This window comes from Carcharodon carcharias, chromosome 20 (assembly GCF_017639515.1).
Source record: "Carcharodon carcharias isolate sCarCar2 chromosome 20, sCarCar2.pri, whole genome shotgun sequence".
In the NCBI taxonomy this organism is placed as follows: Eukaryota; Metazoa; Chordata; class Chondrichthyes; order Lamniformes; family Lamnidae; genus Carcharodon; species Carcharodon carcharias.
Window position 1 is genome coordinate 96820417 of NC_054486.1, and position 25334 is coordinate 96845750.

The 25334-nt window shown below is 44.1% G+C and overlaps 1 protein-coding gene across 3 annotated transcripts in view; it reads left to right on the forward strand.

Moving 5' to 3' along the window:
• LOC121292664 (tandem C2 domains nuclear protein) overlaps positions 1 to 25334 on the forward strand; it is a 62013-nt gene that overhangs the window by 30123 nt on the left and 6556 nt on the right. For all 3 annotated transcript variants that reach the window (XM_041214924.1, XM_041214926.1, XM_041214927.1), the window contains exons 7-12: positions 3351 to 3426; positions 5596 to 5681; positions 7602 to 7718; positions 12411 to 12602; positions 17709 to 17823; positions 20781 to 20983. In XM_041214924.1, coding sequence (XP_041070858.1) covers positions 3351 to 3426; positions 5596 to 5681; positions 7602 to 7718; positions 12411 to 12602; positions 17709 to 17823; positions 20781 to 20983 — 789 coding nt within the window. The remainder of the gene's footprint in view (positions 1 to 3350; positions 3427 to 5595; positions 5682 to 7601; positions 7719 to 12410; positions 12603 to 17708; positions 17824 to 20780; positions 20984 to 25334) is intronic.

Sequence of the window (25334 nt, forward strand, 5' to 3'; positions counted from 1 at the left end):
GTCCAAATGCAGCAAGACCTGGACAATATCCAGGCTTGGGCTGACAAGTGGCAAATAACATTCACATCACACAAGTGTCAGGCAATGACCATCTCCAACAAGAGAGAATCCAATCATCACCCCGTGATGTTCAATGGCATTACTATCACTGAATCCCTCACTATCAACATCCTGGTGGTTACCATTGACCAGAAACTGAATTGGACTAGCCACATAAATACTGTGGCTACAAAAGCAGGTCAGAGGCTAGGAATCATGCAATGAGTGACTCACCTTCTGACTCCCCAAAGCCTGTCCGCAATCTACAAAGCACAAGTCAGGAGGGTGATGGAATACTCCTCACTTGCCTGGATGAGTGCAGCTCCCACAACACTGAAGAAGTTGGACACTGTCCAGGACAAAGCGGTCTGCTTGCTTGGCACCACATTCACAAAAACATTCACTCTCTCCACCACCAATGCACAGTGACAGCAATATGTACCATCTACAAGACAGCACCTTCCAAACCCACAATCACTACCATCTAGAAGGACAAGGGCAGCAGATAGATGGGAACAGCACCACCTGGTAGTCCCCCTCCAAGTCACACACCATCCTGACTTGGAAATATATCGCCATTCCTTCACTGTCGCTGAGTCAAATTCCTGTGCGTCCCTTCCTAACAGCACTGTGGGTGTACCTACACCACATGGACTGCAGTGGTTCAAGAAGGCAGCTCACCACCACCACCTCAAGGGTAACTAGGGATGGGCAATAAATGCTGGCCTAGCCAGCCAAGCCCACATCCTGTGAATGAATCATTTTTTTTAAAAAAAGCTAGCCCTGCTCATTGCTGTTGGATAAATAAATGGTCAATATAATGAGGGTTGGCAGCTTGCTCCATTGTTTCTGTCACCATTCCCTACTCCTTTGTAATGGATTCTCATCTTTTTTTTCTCCCCCCCACCACTGCCAAAAAAAAATTGGAGAATGTTCTCAAATTTTGCATGCTTGAAAACTCAAGGTTAGCTTTTTAATTTCCTAATCTGCTCTGGATCTGCAAAATACTGCTCAAATTCTGGTGAAAACGTAGTGTAAAAAATGTATGTTGCAAGGTTTGCCATGTGTGGTCTTTTAGATAATTTGTAAAAAAAAAAATGCCTGATTAAATTCAGGAAGGCATCTGTGAATTTGTGGAGACTTGTGCTAGTTTGAGAGGGACTCCATCTTGCTGCAGCTGTCTGTGGCTTGTGAAGCTGACAAGAGTGTGTTCCTTACATCTTTTTAAATGGAACTATAACACATACCCCTGTGGGTTGGATTGCTGCGTATCTAAACTAACAGACTTGTGTGTATCGTTTCCTTTCTGTTTCCTCAACCTGTGCTCTCCCAAAGTGATAGGACTTTATACTCTGCTGCTTGGAATATCTGTGAGGTCCCTGCTTGGCAGAAGATTGATCGAACTACTGAAGAAATGGTGTAAATAGTCACTTCCAGGGTTTTCCATTAATTATGCAGCGGGAGGCCAGGCGGGTCCTGTGATTTACAAAAATGGTTCCAGGGATGAGGAACTTCAGTTACATGAATAGATTGGAGAAGTTGAGAGTAGATTTGATAGAGATGTTCAAAATCATGAGGGGAGGTCTAGGCAGAGTAGATAAAGAGAAACTGTTTCCATTGGCAGAAGGGCAGAGAACCAATTAAGGTGATTGACAGGAGCGACATGAGGAAAACCTCTTTTCATGGTGCGATTAACTAGGATCTGGAATGCACTGTTTGAAAGGATGGTGGAGACAGACTCCATCCAGGGAATTGGATGGGCACCTGAAGAGGAAGAAAAGCACAAGATTAATGGAATGGGTGGGGCATTGGGGCTAGCTGGGGTACTCTTGCACAGAGCCCGCACAGAATGATGGGCCAAATGGCCTCCTTCTCTGCTGCAACCATTTCATGACTCAGTGGAAGCTTCGGGCCTCTCTGTTTCAACCCCTGAAATCAGGTGCTACACCGTAAGTACTGAGTGGAGCTTCTCTAAAGTCCGAATGGGGGTTTACTGAAAATCAGTTGTTGGGTTAATTGACGGTACCCTTCAGCTGAGATTGTTATGTTCGCTGTTTCAAATTACTCTTCTGACAAAGAAGGTGTGTTTGGAGTAAGTGCTGCCCTTCTGTTTGAAGCTCTCCAGTTTGTGTGGTAAGGTTACTCTCACAATGATGTTGGTTAGATAGGTAGAGTGGATCTTGCAATGGAGTGACTTGTTATGTATGGATTAGCAGTCAACCACATATAGATATAGTGGCACTGGAGTGGAGATGTATCATAGGGAAGGGTGGTTGGTTCATTCCCTGGATTTTGGAACAACTTGGATAGCTTCATTAGTTATTTTTCTGGCACTCATTTACTAATTTTTACAAAGATGAGTTTCACAACTTGCCATAGAGAATCGACCATGGGGTTGTTAGTCAAAGGATGGTAACCATCACATGCAGCAGGAATTTCAGCATCTTCAATATTTGGTAAACTTTTCTGCAGCTGATTGAAGCCTTTTCAGCACAGAAGAAGGTTACTCACCTCCATATGCGACAGTGATCCCATGTCACTGCTCCTTCGCTGAAGTTTTAATTAATTTTTCTTCAGGCGTTTGTCGGAATGTTTTTAAATGCCATGATTTGAGGAGGTTTCAATAGACAGTACTGTACTGTGGAAAGACCTAAGGGAAGGGAAGGGTTTTCCTTTGTTCTGTGCGATGATTCAGCAAGCTGCCACTTATGGTTCAGGAATTACATCTCCACAAAAAGAGCAACTTCAGTTCAGAGTAACAGCGTTAGGGTTTCTCCTTTTTTTAGCTTGAAACCAAGAGAAATTTAGTCAAATTAGTGACCAGCGAGAGACCCCCTGATTTAGGGTCGCCAACCCTCCAGAGTTGTCCTGAAGTCTCTTAAAAATAGAGCATTAATCTTCAGGGCACTGCTGCAAGCAACTCTGGAAGAAAATTCATTGAGTTGTTTCAGAGGTTCAGTTGGATGAGTTAAGAGATTCTGATGACAACAGTTCAGGTTTTAATGCCCTGACGTAGGTCAGTTGCTGCATCATACCTCTCTTGCCATTTCGTCCAGTATTTCTTCGTTTTCTTCCCCTAAATGCCCACCCCTGCTGTTCAGTGATTGCACAGGAACTCTGGTTTTTCAGCAATAATCTTTAAAGGAATTGACTAAAGTTTTATCTCAACATAAAGCATTAATTCACACGATGAAGAAGGGAAGGTGAGGCTGCAATTGCATGTTTCTCTGCTCCAAGCTCGAGAAGCTGAATAGCCTTTTCCTGTTCATGGTTTAAAACTATGCCTGACTTTTCTCTGTTTATGCACACAGAGGTTTAGTTCAACATCAAGTATTAACAGCACGTTATCTTCTTTGATGGATTCCCAGGGAAGCTCTCGCAGTGTAGGTGAGTACTATTGTTGAAAACGATGCCATCTCTAAGTATTTCAGAAAGCGTTTCTAATAAACCTCGATGACTGTTTAGCCTAGTTTTGAGGAATGCGACCCCTTCATTTTCTGCACTACAGGTTTCCCAGGATACCTAGTAGGACTTTCATTGAATCAGTTAATCTCTCGCTCTCGCTCGCTCTCTCTCTCTCTCTCTCTTTCTCTCTCTCCCTCCCTCTCTCCCTCTGTGTCTTTTGCATTGCATTTCTGGCACCTGCTTCCCCTATGGTTCCCTGTGTGCACATACTATCCCTTATCTGTACATACCAAACACCCGGCTCCAGCCACAGCATTTATTTTTCTGCTTAGAGCTCTGCTCGTAGCTTTTTTGTGCCCTTGTGTCCATAGGCAGTACATTAAGTCACTGAAACATCTTCTTAATTTTTCTAATGCTGGATGGATACTTGAAACATTTGACAAATTATATAATCAAAAAGCACATTTCTATTGTAATGTAAAGGGAGTGGCAGGAACCTGAGGGTGAACAAAATGCCATAGTTACTATGTAATGACGCAATATCATAGCCATTGGGTTGGGCATGGCAGCAATAATGTGCAGAAGGAGTTATACTCAACCCCCCACCTCCTCTCCCATTCCCTATGCCTGGGCTGGGTTAAAATTGGGCCCAATACTCTTACATGCTCACTTGGCTAGAGAGGAATAATTGCAGTTCAAGTTACTTGTAAGATTTCAAAACAATAAAAGGTACACAGTGATAAAATTCCGTAGAAGAGTTGATTTCCTTATTATGCCCATGAGTTAAAGACATTGTAGTAATCATTTATTTTAGCTGGGTTCTTTCATTAGTTTCCCCTTCTCTCCTGCCCCCATTCCCTGAGTGACTTATTCAGATAATGAAAAGTATGAAACTCCACTTTCTTTAAAGGGTATTGGTTATAACAAGATCTCTTTATGTTGCTGGGCATTGGTTTTTAAGTGTTTTTTTTTAAATTCATCACTTTTACAGCAACAGTAGTAGGCCTTTCAGCCCCTCAAACATGTTTCCCCCCCATTTAGTTGAATCATGGCTGATCTGTAACACAGTTCCATTTATCCAACTTGGCTCCATTTGCCTTAATACCCTCACTGAGTAAAATGCTATCATGTACAAAATGGGACCCAGAAAATGTTTGTTTTAACCATGTGGTAGTGACTGGGTGAGTGTCATCTATACTCAAACGTATTATTACAAACTAAAAGTTCTCAGCTTTGATCTCCATAATGGAAATGACCTGGACATTGAAAATACTGATCCTACCTGATCATTAAAAGAATTTATGAAGCTTCATCTAGTGGTCTGCTGCATACTGGGGCCATGATTAAGCAATCTAGGACCATAATCATTGCACACTTTTTATACAATTGTGACTGTTTCACTTGGAGATTTGATGTAGGAGCTTCATTGTCACCCCATCTCCCAGTTTTCAGTGACAGTGGCATAGTGGTGTTGTCACTGGGCTAGTAATCCAGAGGCCCACACTAATGCCCTGGGGACATGTGCTCAGATCTCACCATGGCAGCTGGTGGAACTTAAATTCAATTAATAAACAAAAGTCTGGAAATGAAAGCTAGTCTCAGTGATGGTGACCATGAATCTATCATCGATTGCCGTAAAATCCTATCTGCCTCACTTAATATCCTTTAGGGAAGGAATTCTACCACCCTTACCTGGTCTGGCCTACATGTGACCCCAGATCCACAGTAATGCAGTTGACTCTCAACTGCCCTCTGAAATGGCTGAACAAGCCACCAGTTTATGGACAATTAGGGATGGGCAACAGGCGCTGGCCTTGCCAGCAATGCCCACATCCCATGAAAGGATAAATTTAAAAAATTGACACCTTGCCATTTCAACAGCATAAGTGATTGGCCAACCAAGCAGGAGAATTGACCAATCATTTCACTGCAATTCTCAAATTTTAAGAATATGTGTTCACCCCCTGCCATAATGAACCTGGTAGATTTAAGCCTTTTTTTATTGCTGGTTGATGCTGTTATTGCTCATTGGAAGCCAAACTACAGAGGAAAAAAATCAAGTGCTTCAACTTCCTGTATGTGAAAACTGTTTAGTTACAAAGTACGTTGGTTTGCAGATATAGTTATTTAGAAATTTGTGCTCTTCCCCAGATACACTCTTCGATGACTTTGGAAAACTCAACCTGAAACTGTGTTACAAACCAGATGTGGAACAAATCTGGATCACTGTGGTACAGGTGAGGCCTCTCTATGTACCTGGAAAACTGGAACCCTACTGTAGTGTTGCTACTGTTTTATTTCCTCTTCGTTTTTGAACCCGTCTTCTAGATGACAGTAGCCGACTGTTGACGTTTCTATTGCTGTTGTGAAGTTGCTCCATAAGTTCTCACAAAGGGAGACCAATCTATTGTTCCATTACCTCAATTCCTCATGAATTTCCACCGAACTTATATCTTTTTCTAGTTCTTGATATGGTCCTTCAGCTCGTTACTCTGGTATCTGCCCCTACATCTCCATATAATCAACATATATTTCTCAACTTGGGAACTTACAAGAAAATGATGAACATTCGAATTATGAGCAGGAGTAGGCCATTCGGCCCCTCGAGCCTGCCCTGCCATTCAATAAGATCATGGCTGATCTGATTGTGGCCTCAACTCCACAATCTGCCTGCCCCCAATAATCTCTGACTCTCTTGTTAGTCAAGAATCTCTCTACCTCTGCCTTAAAAATATTCAATGATCCTGCCTCTACTGCTCTCCAGGGAAGAGATTTCCAAAGATCCACAACCCTTGGAGAGAAAAAATTTCTTCTCATCTGTCTTAAATGGGAGACCCCTTATTTTTAAACTGTACCCCCTAGTTCTAGTCTCCCCCACAAGGGAAAATATCCTTTCAGCATCCAGCCTGTCAAGCCCCATCAGGATCTTTATATGTTTCAATAAGATCAATTCTTATTCTTCTAAACTATGAGTATAGTAGCAAGCTGTCTGGCCTTTCCTCTTAAGATAACCCACCCTTTCCAGGTATCAGTTGAATGAACCTTCTGTGAACTGCTTTGAACACATTTATCTCCTTTCTTAACAAAACTGTACAGAGTATTCTAGATGTGGTCTCACCAAAGCTCTGTACAACTGTAGCAAACCATCCCCATTTTTCTATTCCATTCCCCTGTGACAACATTCCATTTGCCTTCCTAATCACATGCTGTACCTACATAATAACTTCTTGTGATTCCTGTACCAGGACACTCCGATCCGTCTGTACCCTGAGTTCTGCAATCAGTCTCCATTTTAAACAATATTCTGCTTTTCTATTCTTCCTGCCAAAGTGGACAAGTTCACATTTTCTGATATTATACTCCATCTGTCAAATTTTTGCCCACTCACCTAATCTGCCTATATCCCTGCGCAGACTCCTTACTTCCTCTTCACAACTTAGTTTCCTACCGATCCTTGTATCATCTGCAAACTTAGCAACCATACATTCTGGCAACTAATGGGCGTTGTAGTCTAGAAAACAGTGTCTGTGGCATAGGATTCTGTCAGGTAGCTTTATTTGCCATGGGCTGGTGCTGCGTACCTCTGAGGTAAGCCTAATATTATGTTTATGTTTTTTATGTGCTAAATTAATGGATGCTAATGAGTGTTTGAAATAGATATTTGATATAGAAATAGCAGCAGCTAAGTAACACCAGTGGCTTGTTAGCTGATGTTGTGTTTATATGAAGTTTTCCTACACTTCTGGTTCTGAAGGTGTTCCCTCCTTCACTCCTGAAGACGGAATATTGCTTCAAAAGCTTCTGTTCTTGAAAAAGTGTGATCTGACCATTTTCTTCTAGATTAGCTGTGCAACAAACAACAAACTCCCTCCTGAATAACTCAGTTGGTTTTACAATAAAAATCCTGCAACCATTTGAATTAAGTGACATAATTATAAACAGCGAAGTGCTAAAGCAACTTTATTTGATTCTCCTCACGTAATGTCCTGGCTCGATCACCTTGAAGTAAAATTATAGCTGTTGCTCAGTATCACCCATACAAAAGGAGGAGAAGAGTAGATTCTTTGAATTAAAGTGAGTATATAACGTGTAAATGATTAAATTGCCATGAGGCGAATGAACAAATTGCTAATAATTATATTCTCACCCTCTAACAGGTTGAAGATTTGTACCTGCGTAGCAAGCCTACAGAGAAAGTTAATGTTTATCTTAAAGGAACAATAACACTACCAAAGCCTGTGCACTTCAAATCTTCTGTGAAGGTTGCTGCCAGTGTAAGTATTAACAAAGACCAAACCTGTTAATGATGTTAATTCCATAACCAACTCCAATATAACTGTAGTTTTATTACCATATCCCATCCTGTTCCTGGATTAGAACAGCTAGAGCCTTGGTCATATCAGCACCCAAAGTGACCATAAATCTACAACTACAATCGACACCTTGTATTTATATGGTGCCTTTTATGTAATACAATATCTCCAGGTGATTCATGGGAGCATTATAAAGCAACATATCACACTGAACTTTACAGGTGATATTAGAGCAGGTGACCGAAAGAGTGGTCAGAGAGTCGTCTCAATTTCTCTGCTCCTCTCACCCATTCTAACCTGTCTCTCTCTGAACTTGCTGCACTCCGTTCTCTCAGGTCCAACCCTGACCTTGTCATCAAACCCGCTGACAAGGGTGGTGCTGTTGTTGTCTGGCGCACTGACCTCTACCTTGCAGAGGCTGAGCGTCAACTCGCAGACACTTCCTCCTACCTCTCCCTGGACCATGACCCCACCACTGAACATCAAGCCATTGTTTCCAGGACTGTCACTGACCTCATCTCCTCTGGAGATCTTCCCTCCACAGCTTCCAACCGGATAGTCTCCCAACCTTGGACGGCCCGCTTCTACCTCCTACCCAAAATCCACAATCAGGACTGTCCCGGCAGACCAATCATGTCAGCATGTTCCTGCCCCATGGAACTAATTTTTTGCTATCTTGACTCCATTCTCTGTCCCCTTGTCCAGTCCCTTCCCACCTACATCCGTGATTCCTCTGATACCCTACATCATATCAACAATTTCCAGTTCCCTGGCCCCAACCGCCACCTCTTCACCATGGACGTCCAATCCCTCTACACCACCAGGATGGTCTGATGGCTCTCCGCTTCTTCCTCAAACAGAGGCCCGAACAATCCCCATCCACCACTACTCTCCTCCGTCTGGCTGAACTTGTTCTCACACTGAACAATTTCTCCTTAAACTCCTCTCACTTCCTCCAAATAAAAGGTGTGGCTATGGGTACCCGCATGGGACCCAGCTATGCCTGTCTCTTTATGGGGTATGTGGAACATTCCTTGCTCCAGTCCTACTCCGGCCCCCTCCCACAACTCTTTCTCTGGTACATCGATGATTACTTCAGTGCTGCTTCATGCTCTCGTCTGGACCTGGAAAAATTTATTAATTTTGCTTCCAATTTCCACCCCTCCATCATTTTCACATGGTCTATCTCTGACACTTCTCTTCCCTTCCTTGACCTCTCTGTCTCAATTTCTGGTGATAGACTGTCCACCAATGTCCATTACAAGCCTACCGACTCCCACAGCTACCCCGACTACAGCTGCTCACATCCTGCTTCCTGTAAGGACTCCATCCCATTCTCTCAGTTCCTTCGCCTCCGTCGCATCTGTTCTGATGATGCCACTTTCAAAAACAGTTCCTCTGACATGTCATCCTTCTTCCTTAACCGAGGTTTTCCACCCACGGTGGTTGACAGGGACCTCAACCGTGTCCGGCCCATCTCCCGTGCATCCGCCCTCACGCCTTCTCCTCCCTCCCAGAAACATGATAGGGTCCCCCTTGTCCTCACTTATCACCCCACCAGCTTCCACATTCAAAGGATCATCCTCCACCATTTCCGCCAACTCCAGCATGATGCCACCACCAAACACATCTTGCCTTCACCCCCCCGGCGGCATTCCATAGGGATCGTTCCCTCATTCCGTAGGGATCTGGTCCACTCCTCCAACACCCCCTACACCTCACCCCCCTCCCACGGCCCTTCCCATGCAACCACAGAAGGTGCAATACCTGCCCCTTTACTTCCCCTCTCCCCACCGTCCAAGGGCCCAAACACTCCTTTCAAGTGAAGCAGCATTTCACTTACACTTCCCTCAATTTAGTCTACTGCATTCGTTGCTCCCATTGCAGTTTTCTCTATATTGGAGAGACCAAACGCAGACTGGGTGACCGCTTTGCAGAACACCTTCGGTCTGTCCGCAAGCATTACCCAGACCTCCCTGTTGCTTGCCATTTCAACACTCCACCCTGCTCTTATGCCCAGATGTCCGTCCTTGGCTTGCTGCATTGTTCCAGTGAAGCTCAACGCAAACCGGAGGAATAGCACCTCATCTTCTGACTAGGCACTTCACAGTCTTCCGGACTGAATATTGAGTTCAACAACTTTAGATCATGAACTCTCTCCTCCATCCCCACCCCCTTTCCGATCCCCCTTTTTTCCAATAATTTATATAGATTTTTCTTTTCCCACCTATTTCCATTATTTTTAAATGTATTTCCATCCATTGTTTTATCTCTACCTTTTAGCCTTTTTTGATTCCTTCATCCTACCCCACCCCCACTAGGGCTATCTGTACCTTGCTCGTCCTGCTTTCTACCCTTAATTAGCACATTCCTTAGATAATATCACCACCTTCAACACCTCTTTGTCCTTTTGTCTATGACATCTTTTGATTATCTCCTCCTATCACTGGCCCTCTATCCAGCTCTACTTGTCCCACCTCCCCTTAAACCAGCTTATATTTCACCTCGCTTCTGTTTGTACTTAGTTCTATTTGTACTTAGCTGAAGGCACGGCCATCAATGTTGAAGAAATCAAAATTGATTGCGCTCAAGAGGCCAAAATTAGCAGACACAGAGATCTCTGAGGGTTGCAAAGTTGGAAGAGGTTATCGAGTTAGGGAGGGACGAGGCCATGGAGGGGGAAAAAATGAGAATTTTAAAATTATGGCTTTGCTCAACTGGGCACCAGTGTAAATCAGTGAATACTAATCTATGCTGAATGCTAAGAACAGTCATTACTTTTCACAGAGGATGGTTAGGATTCCCTGTGGCAAATTCTTGTTGGAGCACAATCTGTCGAGTCCCTTAAAAGCTAATTAGGTGGTTGTGTAAAAAATGCGGAATATTGAGGGAATGAGCAGGGGAGTGGGATCAGACCAGTTGGCTTACATTGAAAAAGAATCCAATGCAGATTAGATGGGTCAAATTATAATGGTATTTTAGTCAAGAATCACGTTTGCAGCCTAAAGACTGAATTGCAGTGTTGCGTACGTCAAAAAATTCATATACGGTCTAGGTAATCAGGTTAAAAACATGGAAGCATGCAACAATCACATAACAACAGAAATAGCTAAACAAACTGAGCACGATAATAAAAGTATTGCAATATTGAATTAAAATTATATTAAAATTACAAACCATGACACCTTTCCATTATTATAGACACTGAAGTACATATAAATTTCAGTAGTTAAGTACTTCATTCAGGACCTGAACTATGTGAGAAATAGGGCTACATCTGAAATTTTCCATCTTGTACTTTGCGGGGTTTAGTCTAACTTCTGAGTTTCCTTGATTGCTCTGGGCATGGTGGTGGGAACCAGTTCTGAAATTGCTTAAGGGATTTTCCAAACTTAGTACAAACCTTGCTTGTGTAACACGAAAGATGCTGTTGTACGATTTGGATTGAGGGCCCAAAATCAAGTTTGTGCTGCAACATTTTGTGTACTTTATGTAGAGTAAAATATTGACCTGAACTGGGGCATCATTAAGCTTGTACAGATAATTGTTTCAAGTAAGTGTGTTTTTGTTTTCAAAATGAATGACTTGAGCCTTCATTGTGTTGAGTTTTTGTGACATGCTCCCTAAAAGTAGGCCAGAGGCATTGACCGTGCTCGAATTCCTGATTAAAAAATGCATGAAATTCTGCACAGGGATTGATGAATTGTAACATTTACTTTTACAGTTTCTCATAATTTCTTCAGAACATTCCAAACTGCTGCACAACACATACATTATACTGTGTGGACGTGCTATTATGTAGGAAGTGAGGTTCACTTGCTTCAAGTTTCCAGTCATGGTTCTACCAAGAGTGCTGATTATAACACAAATGTTGCTCTGTTTGTGTTTTTATCTTTAATATAATACACCTTTTGGGAATCACCATAATAGTCATTTGGGTTCGATCACTCAACTAAATTCTTGAGCCGTGTGGGAATTCAAAATCTGCCCCGTTCTGAATATTTAACTCTTGAATTCACAAACTCTTTCAGACTCCTGTGAGCCCCAGTATTTGTTGGGTGGGATTGGGGAATGATGGGCAAAGTTGGGGACAGGGAGGTCCATTCGTATTTAGTAGCAGGAACTCGTTATAAATTTTTTCTCTGCCGTTTCACGTCTGGCAGCCTGACCAAATTGACAGACAGGCCAGCACCTGGGCAGGAGGATAAGAAGCAGGAGGCCTTAGCCAGCGATCCTGTGGACAGCCACAACATATCAAGAGTGGAGAGGGAGCAAAATATCAGAACCTGGGGGATGGAGACTGCAACTAAAGGGAGGAAGGGAGAGATCGAGGTTTAGGAGGTAGGGAATGAGGTGCCACAGATCGAGAGGGAGAGAGCAAGAGATAAAGCATTAGGATGGGCAGGTGGGTTGCAGGGGGTGGTGTAGGGAGATAGGCCATCCTGGTGTGTATCTATGGTGTGGGGAGAAAGAGTGAGATCAGGGCTTGGAAGAAGGGAGGAGAAGTGAGTACAGTAGTTAGAGGGGTGTAGTTAATGTGGAGGCCCAACCTTGGCCATGCACGGCAATGTTAGCAACTCCACAATACTTAGTCAAGAACTTTTCCAGCTTGTTGGCCAGAGGATTAACTCATTGTTTTCTCTCTTTTCCCAGAATTTGGTGTTCTTGGAAACCTTTGTGTTCAATATCAAACTGCCTATTCTCCAAACACATGGCCTTGTCATCAACATTGTGACTCAGGTCCCACGGAAGAGAGTTATTGGTGAATGCTCATTGTCACTTAGAGAATTAAGCGATGTGGAGTCAAACATCTGGCTTGATATTACTCCACCTTCAAAGACCCCAGTGAGTATGTCTTGGCTATTACTTATTGATCAGTTGGGTTTGTGCTGAGCCTGCATTGCAGTTTTACTTGGAGTGTCTGCTAGAATGGTGATGTTATGAACTTCAGGATGAGTCTAAGGAGAAACCACATCATGGGGAACGTGTTCCTTTTTTCCCTTATACCCAAATCATGGCCTCATTACTGTTTCTGGTTGGCTAATTGGAGAGCCTTGTCCTCCAGAAACACATCAGTGTGTCAGTGCATATTGGCATGGTTTCCACAATCCGTTTAAAAGGAATTGATGGAAAGCTGCGGGGAACATACCTGCGATTTCCCAATATGCTTACGGCTCTTCACCCAGGAATGTTCCCCAGTGTGTTCTGCTGCAACACAAGCTCGTGTATGAGGAAGCTGTAAGCAAATGAGCAAAGCATTGCGTTAATAGTAGCCACCAGCTTGGTGGAAGATCCTTGCCCCTACTCAGTTTGTGTTTGTATACTCTAAATGTAGTTGTTCTTCACTCTCTAATACCTTTGTGCCACACACACTGTAAAGTGACTGAGTACTCCTGGTAGTGTCATGATGGTACAATTCTATCATTTTATTAATGGTGTTCAAAGCCAACAGTCTCTGAGATCTGGCAACATCTGTGGAGAGAGAAAAACAGAATTAATGTATCTGTTCATAACCTTCATCTTAGGGCATTAACTTTTCTTCCCAGTACACAGATGCTGCCAGACCTGCTGAGTGATTCCAGCATTTTCTATTTTTATTCCAGTCAGTCTCTGTCCTGTTTTCAGCTCTGTCTCCTCCTCCTTACCCCAGTGCACACTGCGCATTCTACCTTCTGAATTGGCCCGTGAGTTTATTTTCCCTTTGGAAGCCCTTAAAGTGCAACATAAAATGCTCATCACTCTTCAGGTACTTGCCACTTGATTAGCTGGGAGAAAAAAAAATGCTTTAAGGGCGGGATTTTCCGTGCCCATTGGCATCAGGTGTCATGGCGGGTGTGAGCAAACAATACGGCAGGAAGGCCAAAAATCGGTTTCACATCGTCTGTTCCACCTGTCAGCGGTGGGCTGCGTTCCCCATCATCGGACATCAAGAACTTCATTTTAATGCATCTGCATCTCATGAGCCCTGCTCACTGTAATCATCCCCCCCCGCCCCCCCCCCATGCTGGATCACCCAGGCACCTCGGTGTGATAACATGCTGACGTGTTTCACAACTGAACATAAGTGATGTACACCTGGAGAGCTGCACTTCACTCAGGACTTTGAGGTTTGTTTGCCTACCTTGCTTCGGGCAGCACCTGAGGTCATCAGCGCCAGGCTTCGCAGGCAGCACCACATCACTTTTAGGGGGGTTTCACAGGCAGGTCTCTACTTACAAGACCAGCTGTAAGGCAGGGGTGGCTTTTCAATGGCTGCAGGGCTAGGGCTTGCTTGGGGAAGGGGGAGACGTGGTGTCAGGCAAGGGCAGAGGCTGCAGGGCGAGGGCATTATTGGGGAAGGGGGGTATCCCTGGGTGGGGCACATATTGATCTGTGCAAGTGGCCTGAAGAGGGTGAGGGCTGAGGAGGCAGCCTCTAGAGGAGATGAGGCCAGGTGGAGATGTGAGGGTGTGTGTGAGAGACTGAGTGGTGATGTCCCATGAGCTGGCAGTGAGTGAGATGCCAGTGAATGTCTGATGGGCTTGTGAGTGGGTGAGTTTAGTGCGATGAGATGGTTCCCTTAATCTGGTGGCACGGATGAGATCATTCATCCTCTTTCTGCAGTGGATGGCCAATCTCTTGTGTGCAGCTTTGGCACTGACCAACACTGCCACCGCCTACTAATCCAGATTGGTGAGTCTGATGGGCCTTCTGCGGTTGGAGCAGGGGTAGAGGACATTGCTATGGACTCCAATGATGTCCAGAAGATAGTCCAGGGGCACATTACTGATTCGGGGGGGGGGTGGCTGCAGTCTTCTTGCCTTTTGGAGCCATGTCGTCTGTGCAGCAGCCCTGGGCTGGAAGCACTGAGGTGTGCACTTGAAATATGGCGCCCGGCATGAGGAAGCAGTGAGGTGATGGCATGGTGGGAAAATCAGAGACCACCCATCAACAAAATGGCATGATTCCTGGGAATGTGTGATTAATGAGGCAGGATTGGGATGATACGGCGTGAAAACTTGCCATTGCGGCCGGAGGGTAAAACATCCTTTTCCCACCTGCACTTTGTGCAGATTTGGGATGATTCCGTCCTTTATGTTGGTAAACCCGTTACCCAGTTGCTCCAGAGTAGGGAGGCAGAGGATATAAAATGACATTACAATGAATGAGGAGCATAGTTTAGAGCAGATGTAATTTTTTAAAAATTCATTCACGGGATGTGGACTTCACTGGCTGGGCCAGTATTTATTGCCCATCTCTAGTTACCCCTGAGAAGGGGGTGGTGAGCTGCCTTCTTGAACCATTGCAGTCCATGTGGTGTAGGTACACCCACAGTGCTGTTAGGAAGGGAGCTCCAGGATTTTGACCCAGTGACAGTGAAGGGATGGTGATATATTTTCAAGTCAGGATGGTGAGTGAATTGGAGTGGAACTTCCAGGTGGTGATGTTCCCATCTATCTGCTTCCCTTGTCCTTCTAGATGGTAGTGGTCATAGGTTTGGAAGGTGCTGTCTAAGGAGCCTTGGTGAATTCCTACAGTGCACCTTGTAAATGGTACACACTGCTGCTACTGTGTGTCGGTGGTGGAGAGAGTGAATGTTTGTGGATGTGGTGCCAATCAAGCAGGCTGCTTTGTCCTGGATGGTGTCCAGCTTCTTCAATGTTGTGAGAGCTGCACTCATCCAGGCAAGTGGGGAGTATTCCATCACACTCCTGACTTGTGCCTTGTAGATGGTGGACAGGCTTTGGGGAGTCAGGAGGTGAGTTATTCATCACGGGATTCCTAGTCTTTGACCTGCTCTTGTAGCCAAAGTATTTATATGGCTAGTCCAGTTCAGTTTCTCGTCAATGGTAATCCCCGGGATGTTGATATTAGGGGATTCAGTGATGGTGATGCCATTGAATGTCAAGGGGCAATGGATAGATTCTCACTTGTTGGAGATGGTCATTGCCTGGCACTTGTGTGGTGCAAATGTTACTTGCCACTTGTCAGCCCAAGCCTGGATACTATCCAGATCTTGCTGTATTTGGACATGGACTGCTTCAGTATCTGAGGAGTTACGAATGGTGCTGAACATTATGCAATCATCAGCAAACATCCCCACTTCTGATCTTTAGATGGAAGGAAGGCCAGTGATGAAGCAGCTGAAGATGGTTGGGTCAAGGACTCTACCCTGAGGAACTCCTGCAGTGATGTCCTGGAGCTGAGATGACTGACCTCCAACAACCACAGCCATCTTCCTTTGTGCTATGTATGACTCCAACCAGTGGAGAGTTTTCCCCCTGATTCCCATTGATGCCAGTTTTCCAAGGGCTCCTTGATGCTACACTTGATCAAATGTGGCCTTGATGCCAAGGGCAGTCACTCTCACCTCACCTTGGGAGTTCAGCTCTTTTGTCCATGTTTGAACCAAGGCTGTAATGAGGTCAGGAGCTGAGTGGCCCTGGTGGAAACCAAATTGAGCATCAGTAAGCAGGTTATTGCTAAGCAAGTGTCACTTAATAGCACTGTTGATAACCCCGTCCATTACTTTATTGATGATGAAGAGTAGATTGATGGAGTGGTAATTGGTTGAGTTGGATTTGTCCTACTTTTTGTGTACAGGACATACCGGGCAATTTTTCACATAGCCAGGTAGATGCCAGTGTTGTAGTTGTACTGGAACAGCTTGGTTAGGGGTGTGGAAAGTTCTGGAGCACAATTATTCAGTACTATTGCCGGAATATTGTCAGGGCCCATAGCCTTTGCAGTAGTTAGTGCCTTCAGCCGTTTCTTAATATCACAGGGAGTGAATTGAATTGGCTGAAGACTGGCATTTGTGATGCTGGGCACCTCAGGAGGAGGCTGAGATGGATCATCCACTCAGCACTTCTGTGTGAAGATTGTAGCAAATGCTTCAACCTTATTTTTTGTCGTTTCCGGTGCCTAGGTCCATGTTGGGTAGTCCATTCGGTTTCATTCCTTTTTTGAGACTTTGTAGCAGTTTGAATAAACTAAGTGGTTTGCTAGGCCATTTCAGAGGGTATTTAAGAGTCAACCACATTGCTGCGGGTCTGAAGTCACATGTAGGCCAAACCAGCTAAGGATGGCAGATTTCCTTCCCTAAGGGACATTAGTGAACCAGATGGGTTTTATATAGATTATTAGAGTAAAAAGTATAGAGGAAGAGTGAGAACAAGCCAATTGTCTGAATTAATTTTATTTTTATGTAAAATTGTAATACTAGCTTCAAGATTAATAACAGCAGTCATGTTCCTGATATTACAGTAGATGAGTTACTTTACATTGGTATTTTTAGTGTTCCAGTATTTGGACTTAATACCTACAAAACCTGTTGGCCCAGGGAGAAGCTGCTATTAATTTACAGGTATTTTATACTTGTCTGTTAAACTGGCTTCTGGGAGCCAGCTTGATGCTTAATGCTATTTATATTTGTTTTTTTCTTTGTCTGCAGCTGACTTGTACACCGATTTCTCAAGTGACCTGGGCGCCCAGGAAACTAATATTTCAAGAAAAGCAGACTAACAATTCATGCACGTTGCTTTGGAGCATGAAGGGTTTGGCTTCTGGCCAAGAAATGAAAACTGGTGTTTCTACTTTTGTTCATCCAAACCTCCAGGAGCCATGTTCCAATGCAGAGCCTGAACAAGCCATTTAAAATTCACTTGAGGCACAGCAGGGGGCGGGGGGGTGCTTGAATCAATCAGTTTGATTGCGTTTAAAAGATTTATCTGGCTGCATCAAGTCAACTTTGACTTTATTGTGGGTCGTAGGAGCAGTTGGAAAGTCGGTGTAATCTTTTAAGGCTCCAATTTTTCAAAACCCACATTGAAATTCATTTCCAAATCATTGTGTACAGTGGAAAGTGGGACCCGAATCATAACTTTTGTTTTTTCTTTCTTTTATTTGCTTTTACAATTTTCCTGATTTGACTGCTGAAGTATAAATTTTTTCTTCTTTATTTCCACCCAGAGCTGTCATGCACTTCTACGATTAGGAACATGTTTCCAAGCTGTCAGCAATCGGATCCAGCTACAAATCCTGGAGGTACAAGATCTGCCAACTTCCTCTACACCTCTGACATTAAGTAGGTTTCAATGCAAACTTTGTTTGCTCAAGTTCTGAAACTGTTCAATGTTGATTATTATAAACTTTTTGGCGCAATAAAATTTAAAATACATCAGGGGTTTGGTGGGGTGAGGGAGAAGGTGTAGGAATTTAGATATCTTCAATCTTATGATGAGGCCAGGGCACAATCCCTGATATTAGGCCTTGGGCTTCATTAACATTGAGCCAGTCTGGCATGAAGAGCCAATGAAGATTGTGCTTGGATAGTGATGACTTGTCATTGAGGTAAATCCTGTAGAGGTGATGTTTCTCTCCAGTAGTTTCTGGATTACCTCATTGTTTCCATCAAACCAATCTTGATGCTTATGAGAGGCAGGGCCAAGGGCCTCTAAAGCAGTGAAGCAGGTCACCCAGTCGTCCTCAATGCACTGAATGTCCATTTTCACTATACACAGACGACTCTCAAATTTTCCTGAGAGATTCCTTTATGACTGCCTGTTTGAGCATTGAGATGCTTTTGGACCTTTTGTGGCCTGTGGGCATCTGAGGGGATGGATCTTGATGTTTAGCTTTGAATTGATAAGATGATAGTCAGTCCAACAGTCAGCACTGCACGTTGCTTTTGTTACATGCACATCCTGCCTGTTCCTCTGCCTGTTGATGACATAGTCGATTAGGTGCCAATGCATATAACGGTGGTGCATCCAAGATGTCTTGCTGCGATTATGGAGATGGAAAACTGTGTTGGTGATTAAGAGCTCATGCTCAGCACAGATCTTCAGCATGAGGAGACTATTGCTATTAGAACTGACAACCCTGTGTTTTTTTCCCCAATGACCCCTTCCCATGCCTGCACTAATTCTTGAATTGAAGTCACCCAAGGATAATAAGCTTATCTGACTTTGGCCCAGTAGCAATCAAGGAGTCGAGGTCATTATGTAAATTTTCCTTGGCTACAACATGGTTGGTCATGATCGGGGGTTGCACACTGATGAGCATTTCTTGCTTGTTGCCGTGCCTAGGGGGTTTAAGCGCCATCATATGATCATTAGCACCCTTGGGAAGGCAAGTCAACTTACTGATGAGATGAGTTATGGCAGCAAAGCCACTGGCAGCTTCATGCCGTCCTTCTTTTCCAAGGCCACCCCAAAAGAATGTGTAACCTGCACCAATTTCCACGAGCTGACCCTCTTCAGGTAGACAAGTCTTGCTGAGGGTGGTGATCTGGATGTTTTACCTAGCCAGCCCTCTACTGACAAGAGCAATTCTTCTCTCAGTTCTGTCTATGAGGGTATGCATGTTCCATGTGCCAATGGTGACCGGTGTCACCTTTACTTTTCTTGAGATTAGCTTACAACTGGGTTGATAGGAGACTTGCCTTCCTTAAATGAGGGAGGTGAGCTAAGTAGTCCTGAAAAGGGCTGGTAAATTGCTCAGGGTGTTGCCAAGTTTCAGTTCTGCTTCCTTTCAGAGGATTATAACCAACTACAAGTAAGAACTGGGTGAAGGTTAGGACCAGTACACCCCCACTAGAGCTATACCTTGAGTGCCCTACCATCCATTTTGAACTATCTGGTTTTTCTGTTTCAGTTGACTCCATTGTTTACATTTTCCAGGGTTTGTTATTATAGCTGAGCCTATTATGAATGCTTGGTTGAGTTTTAAAAGGTTTGAACCACTTACCTTATTAGGGGGCATTTTGATCGACAGCTTTAAGATGTTATTAAAGGATTACATATATTTAATGTGGTTAGTGAAATTTATACAACGATTGACCACTTGGGATTTACATTTTTTGAATGAGTTTTATGAATGAGAGGTTTTTTTGTATCATATGAGTTTGAGTGAGAGCTCAGTTAGTTTGTTAGACATTTATTTTCTTTCCATCTCGATTTCAGAAACATGGCTCCTGAGGTCTGCCAATGGTGAATACCGGTTAAGTGGCTGTAGAGGATACTTGGGGGGCATGGGGAATATAATAGGGATTGGGGAATATGAGGAGGCATGATAGGTTAGTGGTGAGGGCTGTAGGACCTAACATTCATCAGTAAAATGGGGCTGATATCCCAGGAAATGGAGGCGGGCATCCCAGCCCGCCAGTCTGGCCACCTGATCGCCCTCATTGCTGCCTCAGGCCTGCATCTGGAGGCAGCAGGCTCAATTCCTTCCTGCTTCCCCATCATGAAAATATGGCGGATGCGGGCCTTAAAGAAGACAGTTCTGCCAGGTTGGGATGTTTTCCGACTCGACCTTCCTGCCTAGTCCATGAAAATATGGCCCATTTTCTCTGAATCCATTCTATTAAAACTTTTCATAATTTTAAAGACTCCTATGAAGTCACCCCTTAGCCTTCTCTTGTCAAGGGAAAAGAGCGAGAACCTGTTGATCCTTTCCTGAAAAAAAGCTCCACACATTTCTGATATCATCCTTGGTAATTTTTTCTGTACCCTCTCCAGTGCCTCTATACTTTTTTTGTAATATGGCGACCAGAACTGCACATGGTGTGGACAAACCAAGTTGGCAACCATCATTTACTAGGAATTGAATGCTTTGTTGGGGCCTAGTAACTGTTTGAAACACATTTAATCAAATCTATCAAGATAGAATTCTCGAAACTCACCCGAGAGTGAATGTGGCCCCGTTTTGATGTTTGGGGGTATTTTGACCTTTGGATTCTCGACACAGAGCTTTGGTAGGAGCACATATTGATGATACACGTACATTCTTGGGATGGAATCCAAGGCGAGTGGAGGCCCAAATTATTGTTGCAGGCTTCTGAACCAGGAAGACACTGATTTTCCCCTAAGGATCTCTTTTCCTGAGTGATTGGATGCTTCTTGCGTTTGGGCTGTTCTGAGAGTACAATCTAAATGCAATGCTTCCTGGAAACTGTGACAAATATGAGGAGCTCAGATTGGCCAAATTCTTTCTGCTATGCTTCTAAGTGTGCATTTTTTCCCCCCCCCCACCATTTAGATTTCTACGTGAAGGTAACAATGGAAACTAGGGACGGACTATTTGACAAGAAGAAGACTCGTCCTCTGAAAGCTGTGAATGGTCAAGTGAAATGGGGGGAAACATTTCTGTTCCCTGTTATTCAGAATGAGCTCCAGAGAGTCAGTTTCAACCTGAAAGTCTACAGCAGAAGTTCAGTAAGAAGAAAACACCCCTTGGGGCAGGTAATGTCAGTTAATTCAGTACAATTGGAGATATTTATGAATGGGAATTGAGTCCAAATGTAATGCACATTTTGAGCCTTTGCCTGAAAGCAAGTTTACAACAGAGTGCTAGCAACATGCCCTACTCTCATTTTAACCTAACCTAACCTTTCCTTTTGCGTGAACTGGTAGAGTTTTATTTCTACTTTCTATTGTTGGGTAATCTGAGGAAGAAATTATATATTTCTGTCAACCCACATTTCCAACAAAATAGGGATATGTCTAAGCTTTTTGTCTTGCACGCATCAGGATACTTGCAAGAATACCAATGTAAGGGGGAAAAACAACAATTTATACTGTAAGTGAAGAAAGTGCTGATTGGCTGGCAAGTGGCATTGCCTTGGAGAATGCACCACTGATGGTGACTGATAGTTAACATAGCCAAGCATTGTCTGAAATTTAAACCAGGCAGCTTGACCCTGATTGGTCAAAGCATTGCCATGAGGAATAAGTCAGCGAATGGCTGTCACTTATTGAGCCTGTTTCAGCTAAATAAAATGTGATAACCATTTGCTGACTCATTCCTCAGGGCAATGTCTTGGCCAATCAGGGTCAAGCTGCCTGGTTTAAATTTCAAACAATGCTTGGCAGTTAATTGTCAGTCACCATCAATGGTGTATTCTCCATGGCAACACCACTTGCCAGCCAACCAATCAGCACTCTCTTCATATACAGTATAAATTGTTGTTTTCCCCCTTATATTGGTGTCCTGGTAAGTGCAAGACAAAAAGCTTAGACATGTCTCTTTTGTCAGTAATACGAAAAGGGATAATATGGATGTAAGAATGGGATAAGGAGGAGCGGTGAATTGATATGAACATTGCAAAGTATAGTAAAAGCTGGCAGGCACACTTTGTCAGAACATTGCCCAGAAATACTGCATTCAATCAGTTCTTCAGGGTGTAGCTGCAATTGTTCTACAGTTATAGTAAGATTTGTTTTCAGTTTTCTCAGAAAGCCAAGTGCTGGGACCTTCTGGAAGTAAAATCTTCTGATCTAGAGGATGTACACTCCGTAATGCTTTTTGGTTATAGTTCAACTAATTAAGGGCTTATTATTATTGGAGGCCGACTGGAATTTTCCAGCCTGGGAGTAGTTTCCTGGTGACAGACCTGGGGCCCAGCATGCCAGGCAGGCTTTGAGGCCCTTGCTGCCTATCTGGTTGCAGCTACAACCACAAGCCACTCTCTGGAGGAGTTCCACCCTCACCAGCAATGCTGGCCTGGCTGCTGAGGCCATTTTTCTATGTAAAATTTTTTAAAAAGTTGGAGAGATGGCACCTCCATCTTGGGGCACCCGCTCCCTCAGTTACCTGAAGAGGCATCTTGCTGCTGCTTCCAAGCTTGAGGGCCTCCAATTGCCCCTCTTGCTTTGAGAGTCTGTCCACCATTCTTAATTGGATGACCAGCTCAATCTCTGACCACTGAATGGCCAATTTGGGGAAAATAATTCAGATAAGTGACTGTTCCTCATATAGTGCGGGCTTCTGACCCCCACTTAGCCTGATGGCTGTGTTCAGAGGACCACAGGGAAACTCCTGTCCGTGAATTATTCCTAATTGGTACCCAGAGGCTGAATTTTATGGGCAGCTGATGGTGGGTGGACCTGTAAATTAGGGCACCATGCCATCCAGCTGCTCACTCCCCACCATGATTTTATGGGTTGGGGGAGGGGAGGCATTAGGTGTTGTAGCCGCCTGTGCCCCAGTTGAGGCCCTTGTGGTCAATTAATGCCCAATTAAGGGCCTCATCTAACCGCCACTCTAACAGGTGGCTAGAAGCATTCAATGCGTTGCTCAGCAGGTTTAACCCTGTGGTTAGTGAAAAATGGGGGAGGTGTTGGAGGGGTGGTGGGGGGGTGCGGGGGGTGGTGTATGGGTGCCTCTTTCCTAGATGCCTGTGCTAATTGGAAGCCACCCCTCCTGCCTGCCCCATAGTTTTGCCTTCCCACATCTGCCTTGCCTCCCCCCCACCCCCCACTGAGTTCTGGGCCTGGATTTAGGGGCATCCATTACACTTCCTCCTGGGCCTCCTGCAGTACCGACAGTGGCCACCGATCTTTTATGTGGCGCAGAGTTGCTGACCTCCGATTGGCTTGCAGCTCTATGAGGCGGGATTTCCTCCTGGAGACGGACAGGAGTCCTGCCACATACTAACTAAAGGGCTGTCGCCTGAAAAATTAAAGCAGGGTGAGGCAGGCAGGCAAGCGGAGGTGGGATCGCTCCTAAAATTCACGCTACTTTGCTTGGAGCCCACCCTCTGCATATAATCCAGCCCCAGGACTGAGAGAGAAGTCGGTTTTTGCTGGTTAGGTCACTAAAAAATGCTTACATTGTCTTAGCAACTCTCCATTGTTTTATCAATCTTCCCAATGTCAACGCATCAAGTACAACTAGGTTCAGTTAAGTACTTCAACAGAAGTTCTCTAAACTGAGAGATCTTTATCCAGAAGAAAGCATTTCAATGCCATTTGTACTATATGTAGGGCAGACAGATTTATTTCTACCTGCCGTCATCTATTGCTATGTTTTCCCTGCAGGGTTAGACTGTTAGTATTTGGCACAAAACTGAACCTTGCCCTTGCTTTAATCTATTTCCTGTACGTAAACAGACCAATCCCTCAATGGATGTGTGACAAGAAAGGAATGCATTTAATTTGGGATCTTCGGTTCTTTAGCTGGTGGTATCTGATTAAAATATTTAATTAAAGCTTCAACAGAAGATAGTTTAGGCTGTCAAGATTAATTTTGAAGAGTGGGGAAACCACTGTTGATGAATCAAACGACCTCATTGGAATCAGTTCAGCTTCAAGTGTCTTGAATGTTTGCTTTATATTGTACAACCCAAGATTTATACCCTTTAAGCACTGATGAGGTCATACTTGTTTCTTTTTTTCAATGCATTAGGTTTTTCTCCAGTTACTTAGTTAACAACAAAGCTGCCTTTCATTGCAGCTTCACTTAAATAGGTAGTACTTGACTATACAGCGGACTATCCATTACTGTCCTCCGGGTAACATCTTGACTCAGTGGAAGGTGGCAAATGTCAACCACTTGCTTAATTTAAGCCATTTTTCCTTCAGTTTCCAAAACTTGTTTTCCACTTGACATCAAAGAGGCCTTTTATAGGCCAAGGTCTCTTAGGTTACTGCACAAATAAAAAGTGCAGTGGGGTTTGAGAGATCACACAACTCCTATTCAAGCTTGACCTGTGCTGTAATGCAGACTGTGACATAGGCTGGGAATTTGCATTTTGGGTTGGGATCTTGATGTTGGGGACAAATAGGGTCAGAACCCCACACCGTGTGGGAAACAGTCACCCAGCAGTGATTTTCTCTGAATTGGTCAATTAGTGTCCAGAGGGCATGCTTGCCATCCACTTAAGGATGGTGGGTGAGCTCTTGAAACTGAAGCGCCAATGAGATGTGAACAGGATTCAAGCTGAAACCATGACATGGAGCTTTTTATTTACTGAGAGAGTTTATTGACTTGTTCAGTCTCTTAGCTCTCCTTCCACTCCACCCAGTGTCCCAGCTATCCCCTATTTATATGATCTTTTGAAGAAACAAAAAAAAAACTAATATAAGGGACAAATCCCCTATCTATGTGCTCAAAGACAATTAATACCCACCACCTGCTCCTCCTGACCTCAATGCAATTGATATTGACAAACATTAACAATGTAATTGATAAGGCATTGACTTAGGAGGCCCTCCAGCTTAGAAGAAGTTGCTGCTTGCTATTGCAGGTAAGAGACAGAGAGGCGCCTCCATCTTGAGAATTCCTCTCAGCAACCATTATAACTTTTAAAATAAAAGATGGCAACAGCCAGGCTATCACTGTGGAGGAGGAATGCCTCCACAAGGTTGCCTGTGGCCACGTGCAGTTAGGGAGGGCCTCAAAGCCTGCTAGAGTGCTGGTTCCCTGGGGCTGCTTCCAGGCTGGCCTAGTCCCCAACGCCTTGGGAAGCCTGAAGGCCAACTGGAAAATTCCAGACAGCATCTGTTAATTGGCCTTACTTGTTCATTAACTTACCTGAATTTGCTATCCACTGTTCGCAAGCAGATAGCCCTTCTGCCCCCTGATTCCACCTCTAACACAGTGGCCCAAGGACAGGATAGTGCAAGCAAACTGGCACACTGTCCAATGGGCCCGCATCTGGCCCCCTCTCTGGGCTGAAAATCCAGCCTGGGAAAAGGCTGGCAGGCGAGGAATGGGGAGGTATAAAATCAAGCACCATGTTTGAAAATTCAGAATCAGTAATCCTGAATTCACAGTACTTTGAGAAATATCTGTGTTTGTGCATGTTCTAAT